The sequence below is a fragment of the Acanthochromis polyacanthus genome, chromosome 5 (assembly GCF_021347895.1).
Source record: "Acanthochromis polyacanthus isolate Apoly-LR-REF ecotype Palm Island chromosome 5, KAUST_Apoly_ChrSc, whole genome shotgun sequence".
NCBI classification, from domain to species: Eukaryota; Metazoa; Chordata; class Actinopteri; family Pomacentridae; genus Acanthochromis; species Acanthochromis polyacanthus.
In genome coordinates this window covers 7,330,662-7,350,637 of record NC_067117.1, presented here as the reverse complement: position 1 = coordinate 7,350,637, position 19,976 = coordinate 7,330,662, and the positions used below count along the sequence as shown (strand labels likewise).

General features: G+C 40.1%; 1 protein-coding gene across 1 annotated transcript; it reads left to right on the top strand.

Moving 5' to 3' along the window:
* Positions 1-5,543: 5,543 nt before the first annotated feature.
* wnt2ba (wingless-type MMTV integration site family, member 2Ba) lies at positions 5,544-17,595 on the top strand. The gene is made up of 5 exons (XM_022201399.2): positions 5,544-6,335; positions 9,384-9,604; positions 10,810-11,087; positions 12,393-12,657; positions 16,035-17,595. Exons 1-5 carry the CDS (start codon positions 6,157-6,159, stop codon positions 16,262-16,264), a joined length of 1,173 nt encoding a protein of 390 aa, XP_022057091.1. The 5' UTR covers positions 5,544-6,156; the 3' UTR covers positions 16,265-17,595.
* Positions 17,596-19,976: the final 2,381 nt, after the last annotated feature.

Genomic DNA, 19,976 nt, shown 5'->3' with positions numbered 1-19,976 from the left:
TCACCTAATTAACATTCCAGTGTCGGACAGCAGAGCTGCATCCCAAATCCAGCACAGGCATGCCTGGTCCTCCAGCAAAGCCCCATCTTTCCCAGCCTCCATAAACACAGGCTCAGGTTGATGAGCTGTGAGGGGCCACGTCCTCGCTGCTGTCACTGCCAGCATGGCGGCCCGCTCTGTACTGGACTCTGTCATCCTCTGCAGGGAGACACTGGGGTGAAGACGTCAATGTCTGTATTTTAAGGCCTTATGTGACGTGCTCAAACATCTTGAGTGGTACTTTTGTAAGGCTAGGTATGAGATTGCAACCGAGTTGAGCAGCTCTACTGATTTTTCACCTCCTTGACACCTGAACTTTCCAGCTGATGCTAAAATAAGTGGAGATTGTCAATTTATCTGTTAGACATATAACATAGATACATATATATAATAATAATAATAATAATAATAATAATAATAATAATAATAATAATAATAATAATAACAGATATATAATAATTAGGTTCCACTCTGAGCGGTCCTACGAGAAACCAATGTTTGCAAAAGGTTCCGAGGTACGTATTGAATATGCACAAACCGGCATTGGGGGAATGGATATGCTATCTCGGCTGCAGTCTGAATAAAAGTGGTATGTTGCGATTTTGCAACAATAGGCATCAAGGGGTTAATGCAAAAAAGGCCCAATAACCTTCCAGTTTCTTTGCTGGCAACTGGCACTTCCAATAATTCAGTCTGTTGCATGGAGTGACCTGAAAAGTCTTTGAAGCAGAATTAAAATTGACTTAATAGTCAAAGTCTGACTTCAGTCTTTGTGCTGCATAACTTACATTTTTCAAAAACCTCTATTCTAGCTATGGGTTGTGACCCAAAATGAATCTTGGTGTCATAGGTGTCATTATTTTCATTTTATTCTTCAGAATAAATCTCAGAGGAGTAGATTATATTTCTTTTTTAGTATGCAGCTGCTGATTTTTTTTGTCCTGGATTGGACAAAAAGTGTTTATTGGCTTTCTTCTGTGTGAGAATGTGTGAGACGTGCTTGTGATAAAGCACTATATAAGGATAAATGAACTAGAAAAGGATCGCTGCAGCCACATGTACCTCCTGGGCAGATCTCCTAAGTGCTGCACTTTATCACAACAGCAGACGAGGCACATGATTGCAGTGTCATATTGTGTGAATGAGACGATGAAACTGAGGTCAAGGAGGTAGCACAGGGCCTGTCAGGAGTTAAACCACAAATTTACAGTCTTCTCACTGAAGACTTGTTCCAGGAAAGTACAGTGTGCCTGTCTAGCTGTCTCCATTAGTGATGACTGCTGTCTGCACTGGATCCATAACAATCATTGCTATCTAAGCACTCATCAGATCTTGTAGCAGTCCAGTCGCTTTCCTTATTCTCTTGTTCTTTGTCTTTTCTTGCTCTTGTCCCCTTCTCTCCATCCAAAATTAGCCCAGGGCATGAGATGGGCCAAGAATAGGAGCTCAGACCCCCACACTGAGCCTCTTGGAGACCACAGCTGGAGCTGGCTCAAACCGAGACAGAAGGAGAGGGAGGGCTGGATGATGAGTGTTATCGCCACCATCACCTGCTCTCTGTAAAGCAATTTGTTATAGAGTTGTCACTGTAAAATCTATAGCTTGCCCCGGGGTAAAGAAAGACAGGGTCACATGTAATGAGGATCCGAGTGTGGCTCCAAATCCAGATATGACATAACTGAAGGACAAACAGCTGGGCTGAGTGTGTCTGTCTGTGATACAGAATGAGAAGGAAAGATTTTCACACATTTGAACCTTGCAATAGTTAAATACTTATTTTGAAGTATGCAACATTGTATATATTTGTCTCAGAAAAAATTAAATTTCCTGATTAGACACAATATAACTGAGAATCCCACTGGATTCCCAGATGACCAACATCACACATTCACATTCAAAACACACTATTACATCCGCTGTCTGTGCTGTGGTATTTTTAGGCAGCTGCATTGTTACTGACCTTGACTTACATCCCCAACTAACACCCCTGGATTTGCACTGATTAAAATGACCTCACACACTCCGCACACACATAGCGTCTTGTCTGAGTCTTTCTCTACCTGCTGGCCACACACTGCTCCAAGTGACTCACTGAAGTCGCCAGAAATGTCCTTGAGGTGGGTCAGATGTTTCCACGTTGGCTCGATGAGACAAACCTGGACTGTTGATATGAGCTGAACTACAAACATGCACTCCGGAGACATTACAGAAGAGGTTCAAGTGCTTGGAACTGAGAGGAGGATATTTTACTCTCCCACCCTGAGCCACATGGCATGAAGGCGACTTCATTAAGTTATTAATCATTTTCTGAACAGTAAGGGACTAAACTGGGTGCCAGACCAAACTTGGAGAAAGAACACATTACAGCATAGGACAGATATGAGATAAATCTGTCAGAACAAACATAACCTGTACATGCAGAAGACACGTTTTACATGAACACAGAAAAACACCAATAAATACATGCAGAGTAGAATTAAGCAGATAATCTTAAAAAAAAAAAAAGGATTTAAATAAAGCAATAATTTCTATACAATCACCTCAAATCCAGCACGAGAGATTCTCCATTTCAAAGTTAAGAAAAGAGTCCGATGTCACTGAGACTGACCGCACAACAACGCCGCTTTCCACACACCAATCAGAGGAAACCAAATGGCGACACAATGTAAAGAACCGTATTTGGAACAGTGGAACGACGAGACTAGAAGCCAAAGTAGATCAAAATAATATCTGGACCTTAAAAGCGGGATCATGAATTAGCAGAATTTCTCTGTCGGTGATAGAAAACAGAGGCAGATCCAAACTAAATCCAGGCTCAGTGACCAGAAACTGATGAATGAAAAAGACAGAAAAGCTCATGGCAACCACCTGACAACAGGATATGTAGTCACTGATACACTTTCTCCTACAAGTTCAGCTCCGTAGTTTCAAATTTAAAATAGCACACTGACTTCTCAAAATTAAAATACTCACAGGAGAAGGAGCCAGAGCATCCCATTGCCCAATGAGTATCAGCGTGTCTTAACCCGAGGGACAGGCAGGAACTTGCAAATGATGCACTGTTCATAAATATTAAACATACTCTACCAGTCAAAGATTTGGACACACCTTCTCATTCAATGGTTATTGTTTAGTTATTAGTAGATTAATACAGAAGATGTCACAACTACAAAAGAATACACATGGAATTATGTTGTAAACATTTTTGACTGGTAGTGTATATCAGTTTTAAGGTTGTATTAATGTTCAAATTACTGTTATTATGTACTAAAATCCATGTATTAAGACAATTACATCTTGATGCTTTGGAAACAGTTTCTTCAAAGTTTCATGCCAGTAAGACCTCTTTGAACTGAATCCAAGTCACGTCGAAGGTCAACCACCATGCAAATGTACGAGGCTACCTTTACTGTACATGGAGCTGTATTTACAAACCTGGGGCAGGATACGCAAGTCTGGCCAATAAACTACAAGGCAAACATTTGTTGTCCCACTTTTCACACCTTCAGGAAAAACTGGACGAGACTCTTCTAGCTTCTGGCCTCTCTGTGTTTTAGTCCAGTCATTTTAGATTGTGATTTTCCTCTTCAAGATACGTCAAATTTTCTCTCTTCTCCACCATTTTTGTGAAGGGTGCCTCTCTTGTCTATGTGTAGTCTTCTGTCTGGGTCCGTTAAATATGTTTCTCGAGCTTCGGCTCAAAGCACTTAACATTCTGAACTGGCAGTTTATGAGGGCTGCACACAGCAGCAGTGGTGTTTTGATGCGTTTAATCCTACGTGGGCATTGGATTGAGACCAGTGGGTCAGCAGACATACGAAACAATGCAATGCCCCCTAGGAAGGATTATACAGTAGGCTGTATCTCTATGGACACCGAATTCCTGTTTGATAATGTGTAAAAAAAAAAATAAAAAAATGCATGACTAGTCATTGCTGAAGTTTCCAGAGCAAAACTTTGTCTTGTATGACACAAAGAGGCAGCAGACTTAACATTCGTACAAACTTTCTATTCAAAGCTACTAAATGGTTAAAATAACAATGTTGGACAGTAACAAACAATTCTTTTCATTGTTAATTATTTTCTTGATGAATCACTCAGTTGTTTGGCCTTTAAAATGTCCATTAGTGTTTCCAAAGTCCAAGTTGACAAATCTGTTCAGCTTACTGTCATAAAGAAGGAAAGAAACCAGCAAACGTTCACATTCAAGAAGCTGAAATCTGAGAATTTACACTTAAATCCCAAAACCAATAATTAACATACACTCAACAAAAATATAAACGCAACACTTTTGTTTTTGCTCCCATTTTTTATGAGATGAACTCAAAGATCTAAAACTTTTTCCACATACACAATATCACCATTTCTCTCAAATATTGTTCACAAATCTGTCTTAATCTGTGATAGTGAGCACTTCTCCTTTGCTGAGATAATCCATCCCACCTCACAGGTGTGCCATATCAAGATGCTGATTAGACACCATGATTAGTGCACAGGTGTGCTTTAGACTGCCCACAATAAAAGGACACTCTGAAAGGTGCAGTTTTATCACACAGCACGATGCCACAGATGTGGCAAGATTTGAGGGAGCGTGTAATTGGAAGCTGAAAACATCCCAGTTCTTGCATGGCCAGCATAGTCACCATACATGTCACCCATTGAGCATGTTTGGGATGCTTTGGATCAGCGTATACCACAGCGTGTACCAGTTCCTGCCAATATCCAGCAACTTCGCACAGCCATTGAAGAGGAGTGTGCAGTCTAAGGCACACCTGTGCACTAATCATGGTGTCTAATCAGCATCTTGATATGGCACACCTGTGAGGTAGGATGGATTATCTCAGCAAAGGAGAAGCGCTCACTATCACAGATTAAGACAGATTTGTGAACAATATTTGAGAGAAATGGAGATATTGTGTATGTGGAAAAAGTTTTAGATCTTTGAGTTCATCTCATAAAAAATGGGAGCAAAAACAAAAGTGTTGCGTTTATATTTTTGTTGAGTGTAGTTGGTGAGTTTAGGTAAGTTTATTACCTAACCAATCCACTCATCATTGCAACTCCTAAAATGGTCATAAAGGAAGAGTTACATTAATTACTCTCAGTCACTATTAATACATTTTGTACATAGATTATTGAACGTGTCTGTCACAGGAGGCCTTTTGGTTCAGTTCTACAAGCGATTGTTGACTGATCCAATGATGAGTCTGCCTTCATTTACAATGTTAAACACACAACTGACAGTTCACTTAATGGACTCTTTTAAAAGTCAGTGTTTGAGCAGTCAAGAAACCCCAGTGAAATAATGCCTGTAAGTGGTGGCAATGCTGTCGGGTTTAAAATATGTTCAGATCGCTGGAGGGCATGCACACTCCCGGCCCCAGTGGGAATATCACTGGAAATATTGCAATTGAAGCGCGTGTCTGTTCAAAAGTGGCCAAAAAAAACCCCCAAAACAGCTAGTTTCCTTGATTTGGAACAAACAGCCATCACAGGCAGGGACTGATTTCAAGCACAGTCTCCTTCCTTACTGTCTGTAGGTCTGCATACCGTTGTCTGTAGTTTTCTGACAAAGGGGTTTGGCTGTGAGGAGCGGGGAGGGGGTCGCAGACAGCTGACGCACCGGAGCGAAGCGCAGCGCTGCGCGTTTCGGTGCGCATCTTCATTCTCGGCTGTTGGAGGAAAGGTGAGCGCCGCGTCTGTGCCATCCTCAGAGACACTTTATCCACTGGACTGATTAATGCGGCTCTATTATTACTATTATCAATATTATTATTTTCATTACTTTTTAAAAAAAAAATTCGGATCTTACAGTTTAACTTCTCGCAGCTTTAGCGATCTCCAATTCGGAGCGCAACAGCTGAGGAGGAAAGGTGAATTCCTATCCGATTGAGTCAATCTGAGACGAAGAACTCACTCAGCTCACAAATTAAGTGCAGATTCCAAAGTCAGTGTAGATTATGGATGTCCCGAGAGAGACTCTGCGTCGCGTTTTGACAGCAAACGGAGTTTAAAGACACTTTTTCCTCCATGTGAAGTTTCCTTTCGTTACCCGATGATGGACGGCGGACAGTCGTCAAGGACTCTCACACCTGATTGTGCAGCCTTTGCCAACACATGAATGGAAGAAGCATGTTGTGTCTCACGCAATCTCGGGGCTTCTCAGACAGCAGTAGGGCGATGGGGATGAGAAATGGGGCAAAAAGCCACCATCACTCCAAACCCGTCTCCAAACTGTACTTCAGCTTTATTTTGCTCCTGCTCATTTTCACACCCAGAGTGGATTCGTCGTGGTGGTGAGTGAGACCTTTGAAGAGCTTTTGTTGATGTTTTGTTCAAGTTGATCACGAAGAATTAGTTAACCAGCTAAAATATGTCAAATATTAATGCAACATTTGGAAAAGTGAAGTTGCAGGCAAACACAGAAGCAACATTTTACAATTAAAATATTGTTATAAATGTGTTTACAGTAAATTAAATGTACATTTGTACATGTATTGTTGCATTGCACCTTTTCTTCTACATATTTATTGAACTGGATTATTTTCCTGGAGTAAAGATGAAAAATTATCCTGTGAAAAATACATAGACTGCATAACCTGTCCTGTCTCATTTCAGTATTTTCCCGACACACCTAAAATAGGATAACCACAAAAGATTAGAACACTTTCATCTTATTTACCTCTGTGTGGGAATTTTCTGAATGTGCGTTGATGTTCTTTTTTTTTTAAAAACATCAATACAAAGTGAAATGTTCAGCACGGCAAAATGTGTCACAAGTTTATGAAGATTAATGGTGTTGGGGGGGATCTCCCCTATCCATCCATCTTGCCCAGAGTAAGTGGCAGGTGCAGGCGTTGGTGCATGAATAAATGCCCCTTGATGATTTCTCTTGAGGTTTTAAAGGCTCAGATGAGAAGAAAAAGAAAAAAAAAATATGCCTCCCCCCAATCCCTCTCACCTGGAATAGCTGCTTCAGGTCCCACTTAACAGAAAATGCATTTGATGTGCACTTATTATTTAACTAACTGAGGTGAAGTGCTTCTGTGTTTTCTGTCTTTATGTCAGAATTATTGCCCGGCGCCCTGTAACAGTTGAATGGATCTAGATTGAAAATGCAGCTTTTGTAAATAACATAATGAATCCTAATTTCCCAAGAGAGTCTGTTTGCTGTTGTATAATCCCCTCGTTATCTTATGCAAATCTATTATGTGATTAAACTGTTGAGATATTCCAGAGAAAAAGAGAAAGACAAACAGGAGAAGCTTGTGTGATTAATACTTATTTCACCCTGGTTTGTATTGTTTGGGCCCGCATTCTTAACCACTGCGATCATTTAGATGGGTGCCGTGTGTCTTGCTGCACAAGACCCACTTCTCTGGCTCCCTCTAAGTGTGTGTCCTCTTGGAGACAGTCAGGGGTCTTTTGGCACAGCCGGTATGTACACCACACAATAAACACAAGTACTGCTCCTGTTCTGCTTTACTGCTCAGGCAGATAGTCGCAGCTAGAACGGGACTGGGAAAGCCATAACAGGAGTGGAAACTGCCTGCTATGTCTGTTTCTGTCTCGGTGGCCGGGCGACACAAATGTGGCTGCGATTAGGGACTATAATGATATCCGGATGGAGAGTAGAGCGTGTAGGCTTAGAGAGGGCGGCAGAAGAAGAAGAAGGAGGAGAAGGGGGTAATGTGCCATCATATGGTTGATCTGGGAGGCCTGACTTGTACTGTAGATGACTGTCCTCATGTCCTGTTGATAGGAGACCCCCCCCCAGTGACACAATGCCACCAGCATGTGATCCACCTTCTTAAGAGTTGCTACAAAGTTAGGGATTATGGCTGAAAAAAAAAAAAGCAGGAAGCAAAGGCTTTTCACTGAACGTGTGGAATTTAATAATCTCTTCAGCATCCTGAATATCTGCTTCTGAAGTACACAATGGGTGTGAATGTGAGGACAAAAGGAAAACTACGGGGAATCCAATCAAGAGTCTCGACTAAACTGAAAATGGGATATTTTGGGGAAACTATTTGCTTGTTATTTATTAAATCTTAGAAAAATGTGTATCGTGAATGTTAGATGAGAAGCCTGCTACTACACTTGCGATCGTACGCTAATTATGAAACTAGCAGCTCGCTCACTTGGTTCACTTATCACATCTCTCTGCACCGGCTTCATAGGCCAAATTTTACACCCTCTGCAAAATGGAAACTTCACATTTTTACACGTCAATGCAAGTATATAGCACTTTCATCACGTTGGAGAACTTGTGAGAGACAGAAACCCAAACAACAGACGTCAACATATCCTTACTTCTCACTCTACATCATCCATAATACTACTCCAAAGATTTTGCTCCACCCTCCATATCTGATGAAGCTCTAGACTTTGTTAGAAATGTGTAGCCTTTGAAGCTACCATAGACTGTATGTAAAGAGATGAACATAGTGATTGTGAAGTATCAAGTTTGGAACCTGGTTGTCACTGTTTTGATAAGAACTCAAGGACACTATGCATGGCAATACAGGAGTGAGCCATAAGGCAGCCTCACATAAAAAAAACAACAACAAAAAAACACTCTGCTTTGTCGTCCATTTTCATCTAAATTAATCCACAATTTACAAAGGGAAGATTTTTCTGAATTAAAAACATCTTAAAACTAGTGACTGAGACCATGATTTTTATTTATTTATTTATTTTTACAGAGGTAACATCTGAGGAGTATTAGAGTAATTTTCTTATAAACCTTTACGCAATCTGACTTTTCTTTTCAACCAGAGGAGTCGCCCCCTGCTGGCTGTTGGAAGAATGCAGGTTCCCTTAGGTTAGCGTCCTTTTTCACCCTCGGGGGCTACATCCATATTTTATGTTTTATGAGTCAGATCTGATGTTTTGGTTGTACGTACATACAGCATAAACTTCAGCAGTGAGGCATGCCAGTCACTTTATTGCATGGGTAGCACTCCATTACTGTCCTTACGCTCTGTGTAACTAAGCTTCAAGCTTCTTTCTCTGCTGCTTGTGTCATTTCTACTGTAAAGCTATGAAACGAGAATAGAAACAACCAGTATTTCTTTTATGATGGGTCGGTCTCCACCCTCTCCGAAAGCAGCTCAACACTGGAGATCCTCACAACTTTGTGTGTCAGTCTGACTGGAGGAGGCAGATTCCAAGCTAAATCCATTTAGCGATAACACTTTGAAGAGATTTTTTTCAGATCCACAGTAGACATAGTACTTTTACTAGCTGAGCAGGTAGATGAATAAACTGAACTTCACATGTGAAATCAGCCTCGCTTCCCTTCAACCGATCGTCATCACCGTTTGCTGGATCTGTGTCTGCAGGTACATTGGAGCGCTGGGTGCTCGGGTGATATGCGACAACATTCCTGGCCTCGTGAACAAGCAGCGGCAGCTCTGCCAGCAGCATCCGGACCTGATGCAGTCCATCAGCGAGGGAGCCAAAGAGTGGATCAGAGAGTGCCAGCATCAGTTCAGACACCATCGCTGGAACTGCAGCACGCTGGACCGAGACCACACTGTGTTTGGCAGGGTGATGCTGCGAAGTGAGTCTGCACATGCGCCGCCAATGGGGGTCTCTATCTGTGTGGTTCTTTGTGCGACACTGGTTGTTTATGTCACTGACACGCGAGTTAATCATCCTCGTAAATGTCTCCTCTGTTACCAGATAAGCAGAGAATTAATAGGTGTCTTATTAAATCAACTTTACCCTGGAATACAAACAGAAATAGAAAGTGTTCTTCCCTGGAATGAGAGAAGATTGGGAAAGTGGATGTTCTCTGAAAACAAGTAGCAGATTGAGAGATCCACACTGGTGATGTATAAACAGTAATAGGAGATGTAAATATTTGGGTAGATGTTTCTGGCAGCCAGACAAAGCTTTACTCCCTGACATATCGCCTGTGTTCTGCTTCATTGCGTGAGCAGGAATGAGAGCAGGAGGAGGGTGGGACAGCCAGACCAAATAACCCCCAAAATCTCCTCTCGTCTGAAATGAAAACACAGCTCAGTGACTGAGAAAGCTGCCATCTGTGCAAATTAAAAGGTGAAAGGAGAGTAGGCTGGACTGTGATGTTATAGCTGACATGCTGCTACCTCTGTCTGGACCATCCACCATAAATGGGCTGATTTCAGTGCTCCTGCTGTCAGGAACATACTGGAATAGGTTGCTTTATCCAACAGTAATACAGTGAACTTGGGCATTAGAAGATCAGCTCAAATCTTAGTCATGGTGTTCAGAAAACATTCACAATGCTGTCGCACATAAAATAAGAAAAGCACTCAGAGAGCACATTACTCAGCAAAGGCAGCTTAGTCATTGTATGATTTCCGACAAATAAGTCCTGATAAGTCCGCAGCAGTAGATTTGTAGTAGGATCTCAATAATGTGATCGTTAGCAAGCAGCTGATGTGTTCACTTGTTGTCATAGTTACAGTGGCGCCATGCCGCTATCTCGTAATGATACAGAAATCTTTCACAAATCTGTGGATCCAGACTACAGTTCGCATCAATATCAAACTCTAATCACTTGGTGCTTGTGTCATTTCTGACCTTCCCTGAAAATTTCATCCAAATCCGTTATTCTGTTTTTGAGTAATGTTGCAACAGACAAACATATGCCGATCGTCGCATAAGTCCACAGCATTAGGCGGAGTAATAAATCTGTAATGTAATATATGTTTCTTGTCCAACAATAATGCATTATTTTCTGATATATAATCGCAGCACCTATTTTTCTCGTCCATCCAGGCAGCCGAGAGGCAGCGTTTGTGTACGCCATCTCTTCAGCAGGAGTGGTCTACGCCATTACCAGAGCCTGCAGCCAGGGGGAGCTTAAGATCTGCAACTGCGACGGTAACAAACGTGGGCAAGCAAGCGACGACAAGGGCAACTTTGACTGGGGCGGATGCAGCGACAACATCAACTACGGCATAAAATTTGCCAAAGCTTTCGTAGACGCTCGGGAGAAGATGGTGAAAGATGCCCGAGCCCTGATGAACCTGCACAACAACCGCTGTGGTCGAATGGTGAGCAGCAACAGTTCTGACAATAATATTTGAGCTTAAGCACCACTGTGGTGCAGTCAAGTCACTGTGTATTTAAGATCGCTGTTAATTTGCCTCCTGTAAGAATAAATATACAAATGTTAGCCCTCGGCTGCTGTACAGTCATGTTTAAAGACAGAGAACATGAAAAGAGTCTTGTGACAATTTTTAGGTTTCCACTTTGAAATTCAAAATTGTGAAATGTACGTCAATTTATTAGTGCAACATTTACCTCTCTTTATTAGTAGATATCATCAATTAATTTAATATCAAAAATAATTATATTTCCTATAGGCTTGGATGATATAGTCCATCCTGGAAGACTTGTTTGATTTTTTTAAATGCAGTTTTTATTAAGTTATAGTGTTTTAGACCATTGTACAGTGGACAATCTTGCTATACATTTTGGGAGAAATACTGTATTTTATGGGCTATTTCTAGAGCTTTCAGCAGATGGAGTTAGAGTATATAATTGTATTATATATGGCAATAATTCTTTGCACTGATAAACACTGAGGCGTTACCGAAAACTCCAGGAAAAGCTAGCATTGTCGAGACTAAATACAACTGTCAAGTGTTTATTTTACATGATTAGACAAAATTTACCCAACAGGTTTTTTTTTTTTCCTAATTTATGCCACAATCAGTGATGCAGCTACAGATTATGGCCATCATGGTTATCAATCTTCTGATTATTATGCAATTTATTTTTTAATCATTTGATTTTTAAAACATCTGAAAACATTGAAAATCCTCAACAGAAGTTATTAAAACTTAATTTAAACATTTTGTATCAAAGTTATTTAACTGGCAATGAAGTCAAAGTAAATAGAAGGAAATTTTGCTATTTGAGAAGTCAGAATAATCTAATGTTGGGCTTTTCTGCTTGAAAAATGGCTTAAACAAATAATTGTTAAAGTTATTGCTGATTAAATTTGATTTTCTTGTCAGTTAATCAGCTAAATATTGTGGTTCCAATCGCACTGACTGACTTTCCAGAAACTTTACTGTTTTACAACCAATATATTGATATAAATAATGCAATCTACAAATGACCTGATGATGCAACAAAATGGGAATACATGAGAACTGAATAGAAGATGCTTTCATCAGTAAATTTAGCTTTCTATTTAATACTTGTCTCGTTAAAAGTCTCTGGAGGAACACAAATTAAGATCCAGTCAGAGTGATGAACATTCAGCTAACCACTGCTCTTGCAGGAACCTACATCATGCCATGGGCAACATCACAGGCTTAACACCTTGTCACCTCTGACCTCTGCTCCAGGCAGTGAAGCGCTTTATGAAGCTGGAGTGCAAGTGTCACGGGGTCAGCGGCTCCTGTTCTCTGAGAACCTGTTGGCTGGCTATGTCGGACTTCAGGAGAACCGGAGACTACCTACGCAAGAAGTACAACACCGCCATCGAGGTGACCATGAACCAGGACGGGACAGGCTTTATGGTGGCTGACAAGGATTTCAAGGGAAGCACCAAGAATGAGCTAGTTTACGTCGAGAACTCTCCAGATTACTGTCTCATGGACCGAGCAGCAGGTGAGTGGATGACTGGAGAATTAGGTTTTGCCAGTATAATTGAAAAAAAAAAATGGGCGAAAATTAGACTCATAGAGTCTTACAGTGATCATTAATATCCATAGTTAAGATGTATGTGGATAAACAAGGGTGCATAGTAACTAAAAAAAAAAAAAAACTCTAACACACTGAGCTCTTGGCCAAGTGGTTACTTTACCTACATCACATACTTAACATTTTCCTGTGCATCTCTCTTGGCATTTGGCAATGCTTACAAGTTTGGGGTCACCCAGACAATTTCATGTTTTCCATGAAAACTCACACTTTTATTCATGCGCTAACAGAACAGCACAACAGTTTTCTAATCATCAATGAGCCTTTCAACACCATTAGCTAACACAATGTAGCATTAGAACACAGGAGTGATGGTTGCTGGAAATGAAGAGTTCATTTGCAAAAACAGGTAACTCTGTTTTACAAATTTTCAGAAAACTCATTTTTTATTGTTTACTTGAGATAATAATAACAACACTAATAATTTATTTTTTCTCTATTTTGTCATGTATTTTTCTACTGAGTCAAATCCACTCAACTTCAGTTTGATTGATATTATCTCAAGTAAACAATAAAATAAAAAGTTTTCTGAAAATTAATTAAAACGGAGTTATCTGTTTTTGCAAATGAACTCTTCAAATGTTCCTCTGTACCCCTATGGAGATATTCCATTAAAAATCAGCCGTTTCCAGCTAGAATAGTCATTTACCACATTAAATATGTCTAGACTGTATTTCTGATTCATTCAATGTTATCTTTATTGAAAAAAAAAAAAAAAGCTTTTCTTTCAAATAATAAGAACATTTCTAAGTAACCCCAAACTTTTGAATGGTAGTGTACGTTTTGAAATGTTTATGGCTTAAACACAATGATACATATGTATATATATGCCAGTTTTGAATATATTGCACATATCATGCACATAACGCATATTATTAACAATTTTTTTTTTTTGAAAGGAAATTGTTTAATGATTCCAATAGGTACTGAGTGGAACACTTTACATCTGAAATATCAACTTATCAGTGCACTCTGTTGAAAAAAAAAATGCAATGACTTCATTGTTCTAAATTGCTTTCTAAACTGACTGCAGCCGTGATACACTGTCAGTAAGCTGCATTTAATTTGAGGCCCTTAAATACCGAAAGACTAAGCAAATAAACTTAGCCATGATCTCATGATCTGTAAAGAGATGCTAGTAAAAAAAAAGTATGATACATTAGATATTTCATAATGAAGACATGGAAACATCAAAAATCTCCATTCATAAAGTCAGTGAAGTACTTTAAAGCTTGTAGTAAATAACTAAATGACGCTGCTGTAAAACATTTTCCATAAAGACATATGAGTATATTGTTATGAGACAAGACAAACAGATGGTTGACCCTTTGCTAGTTTGACAAAAAAATCTATGAGAATCCAAGACTCGTCCACTGAAGGTTTGCATTCCTGCATAGTTTAAAGTTCAGTGATTTGACCTTTAACATCTCCTTTAATTCCTAATGTTTTCTTTACCTTGTTAGGCTCTGACTGCTCTCCTCCAATCCAACCCTTTCAGTAGAGCATGAAAGAGCTCCCTACCTCACTGTTAATAGGTTAGGCCAGATAGCATGTGCAGGGGACATGATGATACGAACTTCACAGACTCCTTCAATCCTCCCCGCAGTTAGCTTGGTTGCACTTTGACAACTGACGGGTAATGAAGGTGTGTTCACTCAAAGGAAAGGCTGCCTTTCCTTGTTAAAAGGTGATCTTAAAAGAAGCCCACGACCCTCCTCACCACTAATCTCCATTGTGTAGGAATTCACAGCCTAGGGATACATGCAGGCTTATTTTTCAAATCCTTCCTTTGGTCAGTATTAAGCTGCACTCCCGAGAGCCTGAGGGGAATATGTCCTCTTATCCTTTTCTCTTTACTTCGGGATGCACTGTTTTTAGACCTGGCATCTGATCTTAGGCTTAGATTTTACACCTGAGTACATGTACACAATTGTGTTTGGGTCTGAGGCCGTTCTGTCTGTCTGGAAGCCTAAACCCTGCTGGAAAGTGTGGGAAAAGTGATATTTCATTTCAGTTTTCAGCATCAACATATCCAATGCTGTTCAGAGAAGTCAACTGCCAGCATTAGCTGCTAATGACATCGACGTCATTGCTGGAGATTTTCCTAAATGAAACTGAGCTGATATGTGACCAGGCAGTGATTTTGTTTGAAAAGAAAACCAAAGTGTTGGGAAAAAAATAAAGCATTGAACTGTTAGAACAACTGTAAATGTGGCTCTGATAATGGCGCTAGAGGAAATGTCAGTGGCTCAGTATATTCAGAGAGTGTGAATATTTGCATCAGATTGCACTGTAATTCACAGATGACATACATTTAACTTCGGATCACAAATATCTGCATCATGGTAGCACTAGAAGCCGAAGCCAAAAGCCAAGTCACTGCATTTCATCCTCTGGGCACCATGAATGGAACCAACCAAGCATAGACCAGCACCACCATTTCTAGAGATACGCTGCTAGCATGGCAGTCGTTTTGCAGTTCATTTGTACCCAATAAGCAGTTTTTTAAAATGATTATAATTTGAAAAACCATCTATTGACATATTAATGTCATTAACAAACTCATTCTGTTTTCATCAGCTGCATTTGTCTCAGGACTTGTCCACAAGTACAGGGGTATTCAATCCATCGCCAAGAATAAAGCAATGTGAGAATGCTAAAAATGCAAAAATACAATTGAAACTCCATCAAGATCACGACAAGCCAACATGTGCCGATATTACTGTAATCCTAAAGCCATACTGGCCAATCACAAGCCTGAAAAAAGCTATACCGTGTCTGGGCAGACTACTACCAATGGCACACCGACAAAGAAGGGAATTTTGTGTGTGCACCGATTCTGATGCCTCTCTTCCTAGTAAAAAAGTAACTCTTTATTTATGCATAGACATATAAAATGTCTTCTTTAGAAGATTAGGATCAGTGGTACTTTAGCACAAAATATCTGTTTTTCCACATATCAACACTGCAAACAAAAGGTGTTTTCCAAAATTTCTGTTTCCAGTGACCTAAAACTGTTTGTGCATGTACGATAGCCAAATTGCACTGACAAAGTTATATTATATATATAAATAATACATATATCCATGTATTGGTTGGTTAAAGTCGTTGGCTGCACAAGATTTACTTCTGGCAAAAAACCATTAGCTTAGCAGTAAGGTCAATATTTCCTGTCCCTCAAGCCCTCCACAAAGATCCTGACCAGCATTTTGGAAAAAGGAGCAAGATAAACGTTCTTACATCAAAACTGCAGCCTTACTACTCTTTGTTTTGTCTCTCGGCAGGCTACCTGGGCACAGCGGGCCGAGTGTGCAACAAGTCTTCGAGAGGCACGGACGGCTGCGAAGTCATGTGCTGCGGACGAGGCTACGACACCATGCGAGTCAAACGTGTCACCAAATGCGAGTGCAAGTTCAAGTGGTGCTGCGCTGTGGAGTGCAAAGACTGCGAGGACGTGGTGGACGTTCACACCTGCAAGCCCCACAAGCGACCTGATTGGCAGGACATAACCTAAGCAAGGAGACCCGACCAATCACAGGCGCCACTGACTAATTCACCTGAAAGCGCCAATGGCTACCTTTTAGTTGGGATCTCGTAACTGTAATACCTCTGGCTTTCGATGCTTTGATACTTCCTGAGGCAGAAACTTCACAAGCCTTCGTTGAATGACGGCAAACTGGAAATTAGGCCCAGTTACTGATCATGTGCTGCTTTAAGGACAATTTCTTGAAACTTTGACACAGAAATGGCTGAATATTATATTCTGTTGTAAATGCATCCTTGGTTGAGGCAGATATATGACCTAATGCCTGCTTGTTTTACAGTATGTAAAGACTAAGACATGAGAGAGATGAGCGTAATAATAGTAATATTCAGTCGGAAGTGAGAGAGAGAAAAGAAAATAATGAAGAGATCTTTCGAAATCTTGTAAAAACACTGACATCGTATCATTATAAATGATTTCAAGCACAGTTGCTGCTAATTAGTGTAACTATCAAAATAACAAAAAGGTCAGAGGGCACTTATGACAAGCTCTTTCTTAATTACAGGCCAGATATTCACACTGTGAACCTGAAGGAACCGCAAACAAGAAAGCAAGCTAAGACTTGTAGTTAAGTTGCAGCCTACTTGCTGTAAAATAAGATCTTGGTAAATTGTTGGAAGAAAAAGGACACGTGGACAGAAAAAAAAAAAAAAGAAGTTTCATATGAACTTTGGACTGTTTGAAGAAGTCTTGTACAGTATGCTGCGTATTTGACTGTAATAGGTCTAACACATTCTGATTGTGTTGCGTCATGGAAAACCTTTTCATTTCTACCTCTGGTTATTTGTCTTTGCTTCCATCCCCCCCCCGATACCTTCAAGAAACTGTCATAGGCCATGTTCAGACAGCACTGCAATAAAAACAACACGACCGCCAAGCCATTTCAAGTAGGCATCGATTGCAAAATAACGTAAAAAAATTTGGAAGCCGGCTCAACTTTCGCCGCAAAACAGTACAGTGTCATCCAACTAGGCACTGCGTAGGCCAGTCAAATACACAAAACTGCACATTCGACAACCATCACAGGACAAACTTATTTTTGAGATGATGACTTTCCAAAATTGTAAATTCCTGTGTCATAACGTTTCAAAGTGCGAAGGCAGTCAGTACAAATGATTGAAACCGGCTGTCCTGGTACCTCACTGGAACCTTAAACAACCCCGTCCCAACCACTAACAAGCCCCTTTGCAATTTTTAAAGTGGGGCTGTTTTTATCTGAACATCATAGTTAATATCATGAAATACAGTGTCACAGAACATTTGTTTGCTGCAACATTTAAATACATTTTACTTGAACCAGTCTCCAGTTTGATGGGCTTTATCTTCAAGCTGCAAATGCATCTGTTCTAATTGATTTTTTTTCTCGTTACAAAAGGCCAAAGCAGCATGTTTCTTCCGTCGCCAGATTGTGACAGGACACTTTTATAATGCAGTCTTATGCAACTGTGCTCTCAGTCCTTTGTGCACATATTCCCTGGTTCTGGCTGGGGAAGTATTTCATGAAGCTGGGCCAAGACTTGCAAAAAGAGCAGTGAAGTAGCTATAGAGCTCAAATTTGACTTCCTAACATCTGGTAACACAGCCAGACATCATGCGAGGCCACTGGAGACACAACCCTCAGAGGGGTTTATAGATCTAAATGAGTCTGACAACAAGCTGTGAACGCTGAGAGTCAACAAATTGTTTCAAGTTCACGTAATGAGGGGGAGAGCCAAAGTAAAGTGCTCCGAACAAAGCCAAGTGACACGCCGAGTCAAATGTTAATTGCAAGCAAAAGAGCCTGGTTTGAATGTAAACAAAGAGCAGGTTGGGTGCGTTTTTCTTAAAAATTAGAAAGGTGAGAGTTGTTCACATAGTGTGGGCTTATCTGGGTCAGTTTTTCCGCTCAAAACAAAAATCACATTTCAGTTTTGAGTGTAGCAAAACACAGAATTGGCAATCTCTGTTATAAATTGTAACATTTTATACCAAAAACTACATTGGAAACCACCAGTAACGTATTGTATTCTATAGATCTGAATATAATGAATATAATAATTAGACTTCTGGGTCTACTGGGTTTAATATTAAATATGTTGGGGTTGATAGCTGAGAGTTTAATGTGCATATCGTACAGGTGTAAATGTTATTAGCAGCCAGCCCTCGACTGCCTGTCGTTTCCTTGCTGTGTTTCCACACATTTTCCACTGCATCTAACAAAAAAAGGCAAAATATCAAACAAAACTATCACAGAAAAATCTTTTTTATATATGATGAAACATTTTAATCAACAGTTCTGATTTAGTTCCCTTTCAGCCAGCAAAGGAAAGCACTTCCACCCAGTATTGCTATCATGACTTCTCAGCTAAGAGTGAAGGTACATTTTTACACCCAGGCCAAGCTTTTGGTCTGTCTGGGTTTAGTGTCTTGGTGTGTACGAGTGTCTATGGAGGTATTTTCACCTTGGAAACGCAGGTCCCAAAATATCTAACTGGTTCTATATTAAACCTTGTTGATCCACCCTCTGTCACTCCTATTAGAGGTCTTCCGTTCTCTTCAAGCTCATATGGTCTCCTATGCTTTAGCCCTGCTTCAGCTATGGCACGGACAGGATAAAAATAATGCAGCCGACCAGGTTAGTGTTTTAAAGTTCAGCCAGTTCAATGTCAGGTAATTCCACAGTGTATTTTCCAGTAGCGTAAAAAGACTGGCAGATGGCTGACATAGATTGTAGGAGGAAAATAGGTCACAAAATATACCTGAAATCCAAACAGAACATTATCTGGAAGGGATCTTCAGATCTTTCTCCACAAGATAAATGTTACATTTCAGTAAGTAATAGACAAGAGCGGACTATTAAGACTTTGCTGATCTTTAAATTAGTGGTAGTATCTATGGTTCTTTGTCCTCCAGTGTGTGCGATCCAGTTGAAGTCTGTAAAAATAACAGGAGTGGCATTGCAGGCATTCTCTGCCATCATAGTGATATCAAATGGGCATCTGAATTTAACAACATTTCAGAGCTAAAAACGGTCCCAGAGGACACTGCGGTCCACATGGATGTTTCACATTCAGGGAAACCAGAACAGAGAAATGGTGTAATCCGTTCTTACAAATTCTAAGCAGTCAAGAACAATTCAGTGTTGTGTCATTTTCACACCAAACATGTTTAATTTTCTCCTTGTCTGATTAGTCCTCCGGTCCAAAAGTACTCCATCTAATCACATGATTGATATCTGTGATTTCGAGCTATATGGGAAATAAGCTGATATGTATACATTATGAAACTACGGCTCTCTAGACTGTTTAGAGAATGAGTTGAAAAATGTTTGGCGAGTTGTTTCACTGTTTTTCTTGGAAGGGAGGATGGCCCTTATGACCCCATCAGAATTAATTAAGAGCTTCATGTGGACATGAAATTGGATTTGACTATAACCGCTATAGTGTAGCATATTCATGGTTTGCCAAGTGATGTCATACACATTTGTTACTGGGAGTAAACTCAGATATATTTCTCACATACAGGGTGTTTCTATAGATGGAAGAACAAGGCTTTTTAAAAAAATTTTTTTTACAAAAACCATCACGGTTTAAGTATCTAGTTGACTCCCACGGATGCTGGGGATACTTGAGCAGGGCATGCAGCTATTACATTGTATGTTTTACCACTGGATCCATAATAATCCTTGAATTCATTCAGCCAG